Source organism: Rana temporaria, chromosome 1 (assembly GCF_905171775.1).
Source record: "Rana temporaria chromosome 1, aRanTem1.1, whole genome shotgun sequence".
Classification (NCBI taxonomy): Eukaryota; Metazoa; Chordata; class Amphibia; order Anura; family Ranidae; genus Rana; species Rana temporaria.
The window spans coordinates 409667944-409681557 of record NC_053489.1 but is presented as its reverse complement, the minus strand read 5'-3'; the positions used below and the strand labels follow the sequence as shown (position 1 = coordinate 409681557).

The following is a 13614-nucleotide window of genomic DNA, read 5'->3' as shown; positions in this document are numbered from 1 at the left end:
ATTTCATGTGTTCTGGTAAGACTGAATTCCATGGGCACTGTTAAGGCTGCATTTCATGGGACTCGTAAGGCTGCATTTCATAGGCACAGGTCAGGCTGCTTTTTTTGGGCACTGGTCAGGCTGCATTTAATTGCCGCTGGTAAGGCTACATTTAATTGGCACTGGTAAGGCTGCATTTAATTTGCACGGGTCAGCCTGCATTTCATGGGCACTGGTAAATATTTTAGTACACCATTTGATTCAGAATATTATTTTTCTTGTTTTCCTCCTCTAAAACCTAGGTGCGTCTTATGGTCAGGTGCTTCTTATGGAGTGAACAATACGGTAATTAGAATCTAAAAAAAATGCAGCAATAAAGGAAATTTCAATGTTTATAGCATCCGAACAAATTTTTTTCTAATGCTGTGAATAAAAAAATAACTAATATAATCTAATTTGAAACATAAGTTTATAAAATATTGTTACACATTCTGTTGACATGCGTTTATTCTTGTTACCTTACTACTACTATTTAGATAGTTAAAAGCAGTATATTAAATTACTGTATATGCTATATTGCTACTAATGTCATAGCTTGTCCACTGACCATGTTAGCCTTCTGCAGTGAGACCTCTTGTTTGCCTGTTCTGTGTATGTCATTTTATCAGAAGATTCTCCAAAGGGGTCACCTTCAATGTGAGACAGACCCAGCATATCTTGTGCTGAAGATTCAATTAAAATTCCTTTTGGAGCAAAACATTAACACATTTTTAAACTCAATTAAGGCTCATGTTTTGGCCAGCACACATACACATACACACACACACACACACACACACACATACATACATATATCTAAACCGGTAAAAAAACACAAAAACACGTTCATAATATAGTCTAGTAGAATTTTACTTACAGCTAACCTCCAGGCAGACATACAGTAAAAGGTGCAAACTGATGCAGCTCTGTATTCATTAATACATCATTACATTTTTAAATGCAAGAGCTCAGACTAGGGAGGGGGACGGAGGTAGCAATCAGTTGTGCTGCAGGAAGCATGCAGATAGAGAGGAGAGAGAAGAGTGAATGAAAGATGAGCTTATTGATGGGCTGCCTCTCCTTTCACAGTCTAATCACAGACTGGTGGTGGGGATGAGACCTGTAAGGCCGGGTACTAACGAGCAAACATGTACGATGAAACCGGTCCGTCGGACCGTTTTCACCGTACATGTCTGCCCGAGGGCTTCTGTACGATGGCTGTACTAACCATCGTACAGAAGTCCGCGCGTAAACAATACGCGGGGCGTGGCCGCGTCGTCGCCGCAACGATGACGCGGCGATGACACGGCGATGTGGGCGGCCTGCCATTTAAATGCTTCCACGCATGCGTCGAACTCATTCGACGCATGCGAGGGACGGCGGGCGCTCGGACATGTACGGTAGGTCTGTACTGACGACCGTACATGTCCGAGCAGGCAGGATTCCAGCGGACGGTTTTAAAACACGTCCAGGAATATTTGTCTGCTGGGAAAAGGCCCGGCGGGCAAATGTTTGCTGGAAATCTGCCCGCTCGCGCCTACACACGACCAAACATGTATGCTGAAACTGGTCCTGTGTGCGGGGCCTAAGTGTTCTTGAACTGCAACAGAAAACAAAATCAAGTCTCCTGCCCTACCAGACAGGGCTGTAATAAGAGCGGTGTATATTACAGAATGTATGGAGAGAAATACATAATCATTTGAATACCATATATGAATTTCATCTGTGTATTTAGTGGTTTGCCTGGAGCTCAGCTTTACAAATGAGATACAGTACTTCCCTTGGGTTCATTTAAAGCAAGGCAAAGGATATACCACCTCCCCTTCTCCAACTATACCACCTAATTGTATGCCCCCAATCTCATACCACTGCCTACATCTAAGCAAATATTATGGATAGAAGAAAATAATCAATCAAACTCTTCTCACCTCTGTCAGGAATGGTATGGAAAGACAAAAAAAAGCAACAGGAAAATTATATAAATGTTACCGGAGCAAGCAATAATCTGTATTAACCATGGTGAATGTTACTTACTATTGTTTGTCATAAAGAACATGTATTGTGGATTATTTTAGTATTAAAGTACTCAATAATTAAAAAAGCTTTATATACAGTGCCTTGAAATTTTCCAAATTTTGTCATGTTACAACAAAAAAACATAAATGTATTTTATTGGGATTGTATGTGATAGACCAGCACAAAGTGGCACATAATGGTGAAGCGGAAAGTATTTGATAAATGGTTTTCATTTTTTTTTACAAAAAAAATCTAAAAAGTGTGGCGTGCATTTTTATCGAGCCCCCTTTACTCTGTTAAATAACTAAAATCTAGTGGAACCTAATTAGTAAATAGAGTCCACCTGTGTGTAATTTAATCTCAGTATACTGCTGTTCTCTGTAGCCCTAAGAAGTTTCCTAGAGAACCTTAGAAAACAAACAGCATTGTGAAGGCCAAGAAACACATCAGACAGGTCAGAGATAACGTTGTGGAGTAGTTTTAAGCAGATTTAGGTTATACAAAAATATCCAAGCTTTGAACATCTCACGGAACACTGTTCAATCCATCATCCGAAAATGGAAAGAGTATGGCACAACTGCAACCCTACTAAGAGATGGCCGTCCACCTAAATTGACAGGGTGGGAAAGCTTTAATGAGAGAAGCAGCCAAGAGGCCCATGGTAACTCTGGAGGAGCTGCAGAGATGCACAGCTCAGGTGGCAGAATCTGTCCACAAGACAACTATTATGCCCTGTACACACGATCGGTAAATCCGATGAGAATGGTCTGATGGATTTTTCCATCAGTTAACCGATGAAGCTGACTGATGGTCAGTCGTACCTACACACCATCAGTTAAAAAAAACGGTCGTATCAGAACGCGGTGACGTAAAACACAACGACGTGCTGAAAAAAACGAAGTTCAATGCTTCCAAGCATGCGTCGACTTGATTCTGAGCATGCGTGGATTTTTAACCGACGGACATGCCTACAAACGATCAATTTTTTTCTATTGGTTAGGTATCCATCAGTTAATCTTAAAAACACATTTTTTAACCGATGGATAAATAACCGATGGGGCCCACACACGATCTGTTTGGTCTGATGAAAAAGGTCCATCAGACCGTTCTCATCGGATTGACTGATCGTGTGTACGCGGCATTAGTCATGCACTCCACAAATCTGGCCTTTTTAGAAGAGTGGCAAGAAGAAAGCCATTGTTGAAAGAAAGCCATAAAAAGTCCTGTTTGCGGTTTGCAAGAAGCAATGTGGGGAACACAGCAAACATGTGAAAGAAGGTGTTCTGGTCAGATGAAACCAAAATGTTGAACTTTTTGGCCTAAAAGCAAAACGCTATGTGTGGTGGAAAACTAACACTGATCCTCACCCTGAACACACCATCCCCACTGTGAACCATGTTCGTGGCAGCATCATGTTGTGGGGAAGCTTTTCTTCAGCATGGACAGGGAAATTGGTCAGAGTTGATGGGAAGTTGGATGGAGCCAAATACAGGGCAATCTTTGAAGAAAACCTGTTAGCGTCTACAAAAGACTTGAGACTAAGGCCGCGTACACACGGGTCGGACAAAACCGATGAGAATGGACCGAGGTTCAGTTTCATCGGTCCAAACCGACGGTGTGTATAGCCCATCGGTCTGTTGTCCTTCGGTCCAAATTTTTTTTTTTTAATTCAAGTATTCTTTATTCATTTTCTTCCGTACAAACAAGACATAAAAACATTTTACATAACATATATCCTTGTACAATACATTTCTATATTGCTACTAATATTACTCCCTTTACCCCTACCCCTTCCCTCCCCCCTTCATATTTTATCCCAAGTACCCACCTAGACCTTTTATCTGCCAGTTACTGTTAGCACTTTTTACCTTAATTGCCTTTTTATCACAGGGGATTTCCTATCCCTCACTCCATTACTCTTTAATTTCGCTCTTGGCCCAGCTTAGTTTCCCTTCTGTCCTTATGGTGGACAACCCATTCTGATCAACCAGGGCTCCCAAATAATTTTAAATTTATTAAAATTGCCTTGTCTAGTTAGGGTTACTTTTTCTTTCCATACTGTGGCGTTTATGACATTTACCCATTCTGTTGATGTAGGCGCATTCTCTGACTGCCACTTTTGTGCGATCAATTTTCTGGCTTGGAACAAGCACCTGATAGCTGCTACTCTGCTGCCTCTTAACTCAAAGCTCCCCCCTACGCATCCCAGCAGACAAACCAGTGCCTCCAGCTCCAAATCCATCCCAAACGTGGTGTTTATGGTTTCTATTACTTTGCTCCAATACTTGTGCAGTTTTGGGCACCTCCACATCATGTGTATTAGATCCCCTGTGATTTGGCATCTGGGGCATCTGGGGCATCTGTCGTCTGCTTTCCTGCTAAACTTATATAACCTCTTTGGCGTGTAGTAAACTCTATAAAATAAAAATAAATGGGAGACTTTCTGTGACGGAGCAAGCGACACCAAGTTCCCTGCTGCAAGGATCTGTTCCCATTGTTCAGTTGTAATTTGGCCCAAATCCTCCTCCCACCTCTGTTTATTTTTTTTCAATCTTTCTCCCCCTAGAAACCCTTCACTGATCTTAGCATAAAGGTCTGAGATAATTCCCTTGGAGCTCTCAGCTTTAATTAGGCGTTGAAGCTGGGGGATTTTTTGCCCTCTTACCAGGTCCATTTTAAATTGCGCATGTCTTACCTGTAGGTAAGTATAAAATAGGGAGTTTGGTAGGGCATATTCTTCTTAGTGCTGCGAATGATTTCAATGTCCCATCTAAATAAAGTTGGTGCACTCTAGTTATACCCAGCCTTTCCCACTCCTTCAATTTTCCCATCTTTACAATCTCCTGCAAGTTTTTATTATCCCAGAGTGGGGAGTACTCTGTTAACCCCTTATACCCCAATGCTACCTTGCTTGCCTGCCATGTTTTTTTAATCAGTCTCAGTGTAGGGTTCATGACTGGGAAAGAGTCAGCCTCTAGTGTTTCTATCATGGACTTGTGAGGGGACCCCATTAGCATCATCTTCCCGCTAGCGCTCCCTCCTCCTTTGTCACACCCCCCCAGATGTTGTAGTTGAGCCGCTAAAAAGTAGCTATGGGGGTGAGGGACCGCCAGCCCTCCCTTTTTTGTTGGAGCCTGTAACGTCTGAAGGCTGATCCTGGCTGTCCCCCTCCTCCAGACTAGTTCCCTGAAAAGAGTCTCAATTTTTTTAAACCAGGCCTTTCCTATCCACACAGGTGAATTGTGGAGTACGTACAGTAGTTGTGGCATCCAAATCATTTTTATAAGATTGCTTCTTCCCGCTATCGATAAGGGGAGTCTTCCCCAAATATCCGCTTTCCTTTTAAATTTTTTCAAGAGGGGCTCTAAATTGTTGGAAATGTACTGTTCTGGGTCCCGTGTTACCACTACGCCTAGATACTCCATTTTTTCCACTATTTTCAATGGGGAATTACTCCACCCATCCTACTACCTGCTGGTTTTATTGGCAGAAGTGCAGACTTTTCCCAGTTGATCACTAGCCCTGATATTAACCCAAATACCTCTACTGTTCCTAGTGCTGATTTTAGGGACTTTGTACAGTCCCCCAGGAAAAGCAGGATGTCATCAGCGTAAAGTGCGGTCTTTTCCTCTCCTGCGCTTCTTTGGAAGCCCTGTATGTCCTGGTTTCTTCTAATCGCGATAGCCAATGGCTCAATTGCCAAAGCGAAGAGGAGAGGCGACAGGGGACACCCCTGTCTTGTCCCCCTTTCTAGCTTGAACGATCGCGAGTATTCATTATTAATTTTAATTTTTGCGCTTGGAGCATTATACAATGTTTTTATCCAGCCAGTGAAGGTGGGGCCAAATCCAAATTTTTCCAGGACATACCAAAGGTAATCCCACTCAAGGCTATCAAATGCCTTGGTGGCGTCCAAGGTCAGGAAGGCTTCATCTCCCACATTCACCGTTGGTGTTTGTAGGTTTAAGTATAGTCTTCTAATGTTGACACTAGTTGATCTATTCGGTATAAAACCGGATTGGTCTGGATGGATGAGTCGCTGTATATATTTATTTATCCTGGCTGCCAGTACCCTAGCCAGTAACTTGACATCCAAACACAATAAGGATATTGGTCTATACGAGGCTGTGTCCAATGCATCTTTCCCTTCCTTCTGCAGCACTATTATTGTGGCTTCTGACATTGACACAGGCAACCTACCCCTTTCTAGGGCCCCATTTAGCACCTTAAGAAGTTCTGGGAGCAATACTTTACTATACTTTTTATAGATTTCTACCGGTAAACCGTCTGGTCCAGGGGACTTCTGGTTGGTCATTCCTCCCAAAGCCTGCTGTAGCTCCTCAAGGGTTATTGGGGCTTCTATAGTATTTCTATCTTCCTCTTGTAACCCTGGCATTTCCATATCTCTTAGGAAGTCATTTATTCGTGATGTCTCGTCCCTTCCTTTTGTTTTATATAATTCCTGGTAAAATACCTCAAATGTATCTAATATCTCGGACGTCTGCGTGGATATCTCAGCCCCAACTGTCCTGATTGCAGGTACATTAGAGGGTGCCGAGTTTGTTCTAGCTAATAATGCCAGTGTGTGACCAAAATTTTACAACATGCTTCAAAATCGAACCAATGGCCCGCTGCCCGATCGGTACAAACCGATGGTTAGTACAGAAAGCATGGGTTCAAAACCCGTGCATGCTCAGAATCAAGTCGACGCATGCTTGGAAGCATTGAACTTCGTTTTATTCAGCACGTCGTGTGTTTGACGTCACCGCGTTCTGACCCGATCGGTTTTTGGAACGATGGTGTGTACGCACATCAGACCATCAGGCCACTTCAGCGGTGAACCGATGAAAATGGCCCGTCGGACCATTCTCACCGGTTTGGAACGACCGTGTGTACGCGGCCTAGGGCGGAGGTTTGCTGTCCAGCACGACATCGCCCCTAAACATACATCCAGAACTACAATGGAATGATTTAGATCAAAGCATATTCATCTGTTAGAATGGTCCAGTCAAAGTCCAGACCTAATTTTAATTGGGAATCTGTGGCAAAAGTTGAAAATTGCTGGTCACAGATGCTATCCATTCAATCTTACAGAGCCTGAGCGATTTTGCAAAGAAGAATGAGCAGAAATTTCACTAGATGTACAAAGCTGGTAGAGACATCCCCAAAAAGACTTGAAGCTATAATTCCAGTGAAGGGTGGTTCTACAAAGTATTGACTCACGGGATTGAATACAAATGCATGCCACACTTTTCAGATATTTATTTGTGAAAAAAAATTGAAAACCATTTATCATTTTCCTTCTACTTCACAATTATGTGCCACTTTGTGTTGGTCTATAACATAAAATATTTACGTTTTTGGTTGTAACATGACAAAATGTGCAACATTTCAAGGGGTATGAATACTTTTTCAAGGCATTGTATGTGCAAACATTCGGTTGATACTTACACATTTATTAAGAGTAAGCAATATCGCTTTAATAAAATACAAAACATAAACCTAAAATATTAAAATTTTACATCCTAAATCATAAAGTTGCTTTCCTTGTTAAAGTAATTCTAAACCACAAAACATGTATGCAGTAGCTTGCACTGAAAATATAATATTATGATAGATATTCGATCTGGCAAATTATTTATATGTGCATGGATTCTGATTTTACCTGTATTCTCTGAATCATTGGGGTAGTCATCTGGTCTAAATCCAGCTTCTAACAAAGCTGTTCGACTAGCGCTCCTGACCACTTCCTTTGCTAGGTCACGGAACTCAGACAATCGATTTGCAACCTAAGAGATGACACAATTGATATTTTTTTTATTCTAAAATAAAGAAGATATTTATGGCAGGTTATTCTTGTATTTGCAGCTCACATTTCCGCAGTCCAGCGGAAACATAAGATATTTCTAACGCAAAGACTATTTTTGTTGTATCGTTTGTTTCTACATTGGGTACATTGTTTGCTGCTGGCTGTTTGCAATCTGACATTTCTAGTGCAAACACTATTCTTGTATTTTTTGTTTCTACATACAACTCACACCTATGCATTTTTTGCATGCAGAAACACATTTAATAATATGTGGTTAATGTATAACTTGGAAGTGCGATTAAAGCGGAGGTTCCGCGGCTTCTCGTTTTTTTTTCTCGCATTATGTGCAATGCATAGTAATACAGATATCATTGACACACTCACTTGCTAGCCGCTTCTAATCGCATCCCATCGTTTTCCGTACGAAATGATATCTTTTATTAAAATCATCCTGGCACTTTCCATCTTGCTTGTGGGCATTGTGAAGCCCATAAGCAAAGACTTACAGGAAGCGGTGATGTGATGCTCCCATCATGCACCGCAAGATCTCGCACATGCGCTGTGTTGACGGCGAGCAGCGCGAGCTGCGCCGTCAACACTTCCACATTACCATGACGACGTTAGTCCTGAAAAACACGCCCCGTTGTGAGTGACTAACATACTGGCAATAATACCAATGCTTAGTTCATCTACAGACGACCAGAAAGAAAACAAAAGAAGCTCAATATATCTGCAGCGATACAGGTATTGATATAGCGCGAGAATACTGTTATTGAGAGTGCAGATCGTCTCCTGGGAATCTCGACACATAACTCCCAGGAGACATTGCGCACAGCTCCCATCACACACTGGGCCGTCGGGGGAAAAGGAGCAACACGCCCACATCCGCGGGAAACAATACCCGGAAGGCTAGATGAAATCAATCAGAATCAAGGTAATCATTGACCTACGGAAAAATAAATAAGTGGATTCTACATGTATTAAGGCTGCAGTTCTTAGTAATATGAAGTTCAGATTGAGGGTGAACCTCCGCTTTAAGAAAAACAGCAACTGAAATTATAGGTAAACATACACAATTTCCCTTAATCATGGAATTTTGTGTGCATTTTTAGAGCATCTGCACTTTGAAAAGTCTATAATCTAATTATTTTCCCTCGTTTTGCATAATGCTTAAACAAAAACATTTAAAATGAACAGACATGCATATAAATGTATGTAGTAACATACTGATCAAGAATATGAATCACTGTATGTCCATAGGGGTGAAGGGGCATTATATGGCCCACAAGTTAAAAAATCATTGAGTTTAGGTGCTTCCAGTAAAGCGTATTGTTAATGTTATAGCATACAGTGCATTTTAGACAACCGTGGACTTACAACCTTGTGGCAACAGTCTGGGGAAGACCTTTTACTGTTTTACTGTCTCTGTGCACAAAGGCAGGTCCCTACAAACATGGTTTGATGTGTTTAGTGTGGTTGGGTGTCTACAATCTTTTTGCCATATAATGAATATGTGGCAGTTTTTACTTAAAATAAAGATTAATTTTTTTGGTATATTACTAAAAAAATGAATTTTTATGAATTGATTTATTTTGCAACTATATTACCATGATTACCTAACAATTTTCTTCCTGGTCTTGTAACAGGTTGCCTCCTCTATCATCCTGAGCTTTTCTTGGTTACAGGGACACTCACTAGTCATAAACTGATACACTTTCAAAGTCCTGGCTTGGGACCCTCTCTGCCTTTTCTGTTGTTTTTCTGCTGCACCAATTACGAAAGTAGTAGAGTTGGCCTATACCCAAACCATTGTGCAGATTTAGATATTTTTTCTAGCATATTCTCTAAGTACGCTGTTGACATCACTATCACAAATGACGTTTCTCCTCATCAATGAATTATTCAATCATCATCAATGAGCCTAGATCTTCTCCAAACTTAAGCTGAGGGAGGGCCTTCAATCTGGTCTCATAAGGGAGGGGGGTGAGTGGAAGACTGGGTTGAACATTGAGAACAGCCATTAAGAATATCTTGATGCCCTTTGAGTTATGTAATGCTTCTGGCGTTCTTATAAAACCAAGGTAATGCAATCTTTTAGGACCTCCTTTCTGTGTGTGTAGTGTAATATCTTGTCTATTTTCCTTGTCTTTTTTTGCATCCTCCACAAACATCATCAGCACATGTGGTATTAGAATGGTTGCAACAAAAACAGGTTCTATGCCACGGCAGGGATTGGACTTTTTGAACAAGAAGTGCCATTCTTTGGGTATATTGTCTCAAAAGGACAATCTTTGAATGGATTCTGGCAAGGTCTACTCAACGATTCCATTGCGTACTTAAAAGTGGGGTATGCCAGTATCTCCAATCTGTTCAATGGCTTAATTCAAGGCAAGTTCTTTCCTCACTTTAATTTTGTCATTACATACATTCCTGATTCCAACAATACCCAAGCTGATACACTCTCCCATGCCTTAATTGCCCATGACAGAGTCCTCCTCTGAATAAAAATGCCCATTATTTCTTCTGCTCAAATGCTGGCTTCAATGTTATTTACTGTCCCCATTTCAAAGATGAAATCCTGTCTATCTTCTTCAGCTGTGAGCATGGGCGTCCGCTGAAATTTTTTCGGGGAGGGGCGCTTCGGCAGCGGCGATACACAGTCGCATTTAACCCTTTCTTCAAACGCTAGCGGGGGTTAAACGTGCCCCACTAGCGTCCGAATAGCGCAGCTAACACGATGGTAAAGCGCCACTTTTTAGCGGCGCTTTACCGATAACGCGGCCAGCTGGCAGTTTGAAATAGCTTGAGATAATTCATCTTCACTCCATGCCCATATAAATATAGCCTAGAGAATGTACAGACTACCCCTTCAGCACAGATGGACCCTCCTCCCCCCACCCCATTCAGTACCTCAGATCAGCCATCAGTGCGGCACAGGCACAGCAGGTTCCCTCCCCCTGTGTACACATAAACACTGGCGGGGGAGGTGGCTTCATTCAGCTCGCTGTGCCTGTGTGACATCTGGCCCGGGACCGCTCAGACAGCTCGCAGCCGCAAAACTCTTCAACACCTTCTCGATTTTCCAGGGGGGGTCAATTGCCCCCCCTTGCCCTATGGAGCGGATGCCCATGGCTGTGAGTACTTCTAGATATATTCAGAGTATAGCAGCTGCATCAAGTCATTGTAATATATTGCTCTCCAGTGCTACCAAAATACATTTGTGTCTATTGCTGCCCCTGCAGCATCAAGCTTGTAATGCCTGATTATTTTTTTACAGACTTACACATTTGTATATTATCATTTCAGTTGACTTCTTATTAAGCTTTATGTATAATGCCAAATGTTTTTATTATCTTGGCTAGAACAGAGATGGGTCAGCGTTTGCTGTCTGTGTTCTGTGGGGTATATTTCATGTAACTTCATGTCACCAGTAAATGTTATGTTTTGCTGACAGATAACATGGCCCCAATAATGCTGTAGTATTTATTTTAGTTACAGTAGAATATGCTGTCACTTGTGCATGATGTTAATCAGGCCTTTTTTTCAACAGGAACGCGGGGGAACGCAGCTCCAGCAATCAATGTAATGGCAAGGATTGCTGGGGTGTGCTGGAGGGTCTATTGATGCTTGCTGCTGGGGATTTATTTGTGTTTGGAGGTCTATTGTTGCTAGAGGAGGGGGGTCTTACGTTTCTGGGGGGGGTCAATTGTTGCTGGCAGGGATCTACTGGTGAGGGAGAGTTCTATTGTTGGCTCCTGGAGGGTCTATTGATGCAGTCTGCTGGGACATCTGTTGTTGCTGCCGGGAGTCGATTGTTGCTGGGGCGGTATTTTTTTGCGGGGGGTCGTCTATTGTTGTGTGGGGATCTATTTTTGCTGGGGTGAGGTCTAATATTGCTGGGAGGGGGCTACTGTTGATGGGGTGGGTCTATTGTTGCTCACTGCAGGGGATCTATTTTACTGTCTTTCTTGTTACTATTAACAAATTCTGTGCAAATGACCTAGTAGCAAAATTAATACTTGGTTCTGTATTCTCTAAAAGGGGCGGTACTGGGAGGTTTGTAGGAGGTGGAACCAAGGAACGGTGCTCAGAGGTGGGTAAGGAGCAGAAAAAAAGGGCGAAGGTTGGAGTTCCTGCACCTATTCTCTGGGGAAAAAAAGCCCTGATGTTAGTAGTTAATACTGTATGTGCTTGTGTCTAAATAATAGAGATGCAGGGGCAGATCAACAAAATAATTACGCCGGCGTATCTATTGATACGCCGGCGTAATTTTAAATTTCCTGCGTCCTATCTTTGTTTTGTATCTACAAAACAAGATACGACTGCATCTCGGGTCGATCCGACAGGCGTACGTCTTAGTACGCCGTCGGATCTTAGGTGCATTTTTTTCCGCCGGCCGCTAGGTGGCGTTTCCGTCGAATTCCGCGTTGAGTATGCAAATTAGCTAGTTACGGCGATCCACAAACGTACGTCCGGCCGGCGCATTTTTTTACATCGTTTGCGTTTGGCTTTTTCCGGCGTATAGTGAAAGCTGCTATATGGTGGCGTACTCAATGGTAAGTATGGCCGTCGTTCCCGCGTCGAAATTTGAATTTTTTACGTTGTTTGCGTAAGTCGTTCGCGAATAGGGATTGGCGTAGAATGACGTCACCGTTGTAAGCATTGGCTTGTTCTGGTTTAATTTCGAGAATGCGCACTGGGATACCCCCACGGACGGCGCATGCGCCGTTAAAGAAAACGTTGTTTACGTTGGGTCACAACGTATTTACATAAAACCCCCCCCATCACATCGTTACGCCGCCAATGATACACTACGCTGCCGTAACTTACGGTGTGCATTCTTTGTGGATTTGAAAAAAATATATAAGTTACGGCGGCGTAGTGTATCTTAGATACGCTACGCCCGGCGGGAAGATGCACCGCGCTACGTGGATCTGCCCCACAGTCTAGGAAGTGACTAGTTAACTTAAACATGAAGCCTAAGGTTCCAGGGAATTCCAAAAACCTTTATATAACATTGCTGTATAAGCGGAGCATTACAGCAATCGTTGAGCCAGGATGTGTACTAACATCAGTGTGATTTAATAATTCAATGCAAAAATATATATGCACCTGTGCATTCTACACTTTACACTTTTTATTTATAAGCAAGATTTCTCCACAAGTAAAACCCATAAGATGTAGAGAAGGTATGATGTTATTTTGAATTTCAAGGCAATGCTTATTGAAAAAGTAGGTTACAGAATGACAGCTCGAAAAAGGATTAATTAACGGATGTTGCTAAGGCTCCTGCTGTTCTTCCCTGCGTTGGCAAAGATGGTGCAGCAACAATCTTAATTTTCAGGTCTAAGAATACATTTTCCGATTTAACCTTTTCTAGCCAGTAGGTGGTAAGTGTAAGTCTGGCACTTCAGAGTTTCAAATAGTTGGCTTACTACTGAGCTGTGAATACACATAGCCATACATAGCCCTTATCTGAATGAATCAGATAACTGAATCAGAAGAGAAATACACCCCTCCATTTTTTAACCATCTAAGCATCTAAGTGCCCTGTTCTAAAGGTTTCATTATAAAAAAAGTCACTCCTATGTCCCCTTAATGATTGTTATATCCTTGTCAGTCCAGACTGCCTTGCTTGGACCATTAAACATTTTTGAATCTCCACTTTGAGCAAATCGACTAATTTCAGGTAAAATACTGACTTTTAAATTTAATTATGTCCCCACTGTAACATCTCAGAGACACAGGAACAATTGCAAAGATCTCATGTC

The 13614-nt window shown here is 42.1% G+C and overlaps 1 protein-coding gene across 1 annotated transcript in view; it reads right to left on the bottom strand.

Moving 5' to 3' along the window:
* Positions 1–13614, bottom strand: part of DNAH6 (dynein axonemal heavy chain 6) — a 386479-nt gene that overhangs the window by 322906 nt on the left and 49959 nt on the right. The window contains exons 7-8 of the mRNA XM_040324272.1: positions 7700–7823; positions 587–722 (exon numbers count right to left, since the gene is read on the bottom strand). Of these exons, the coding sequence (XP_040180206.1) occupies positions 587–722; positions 7700–7823 (260 nt within the window). The remainder of the gene's footprint in view (positions 1–586; positions 723–7699; positions 7824–13614) is intronic.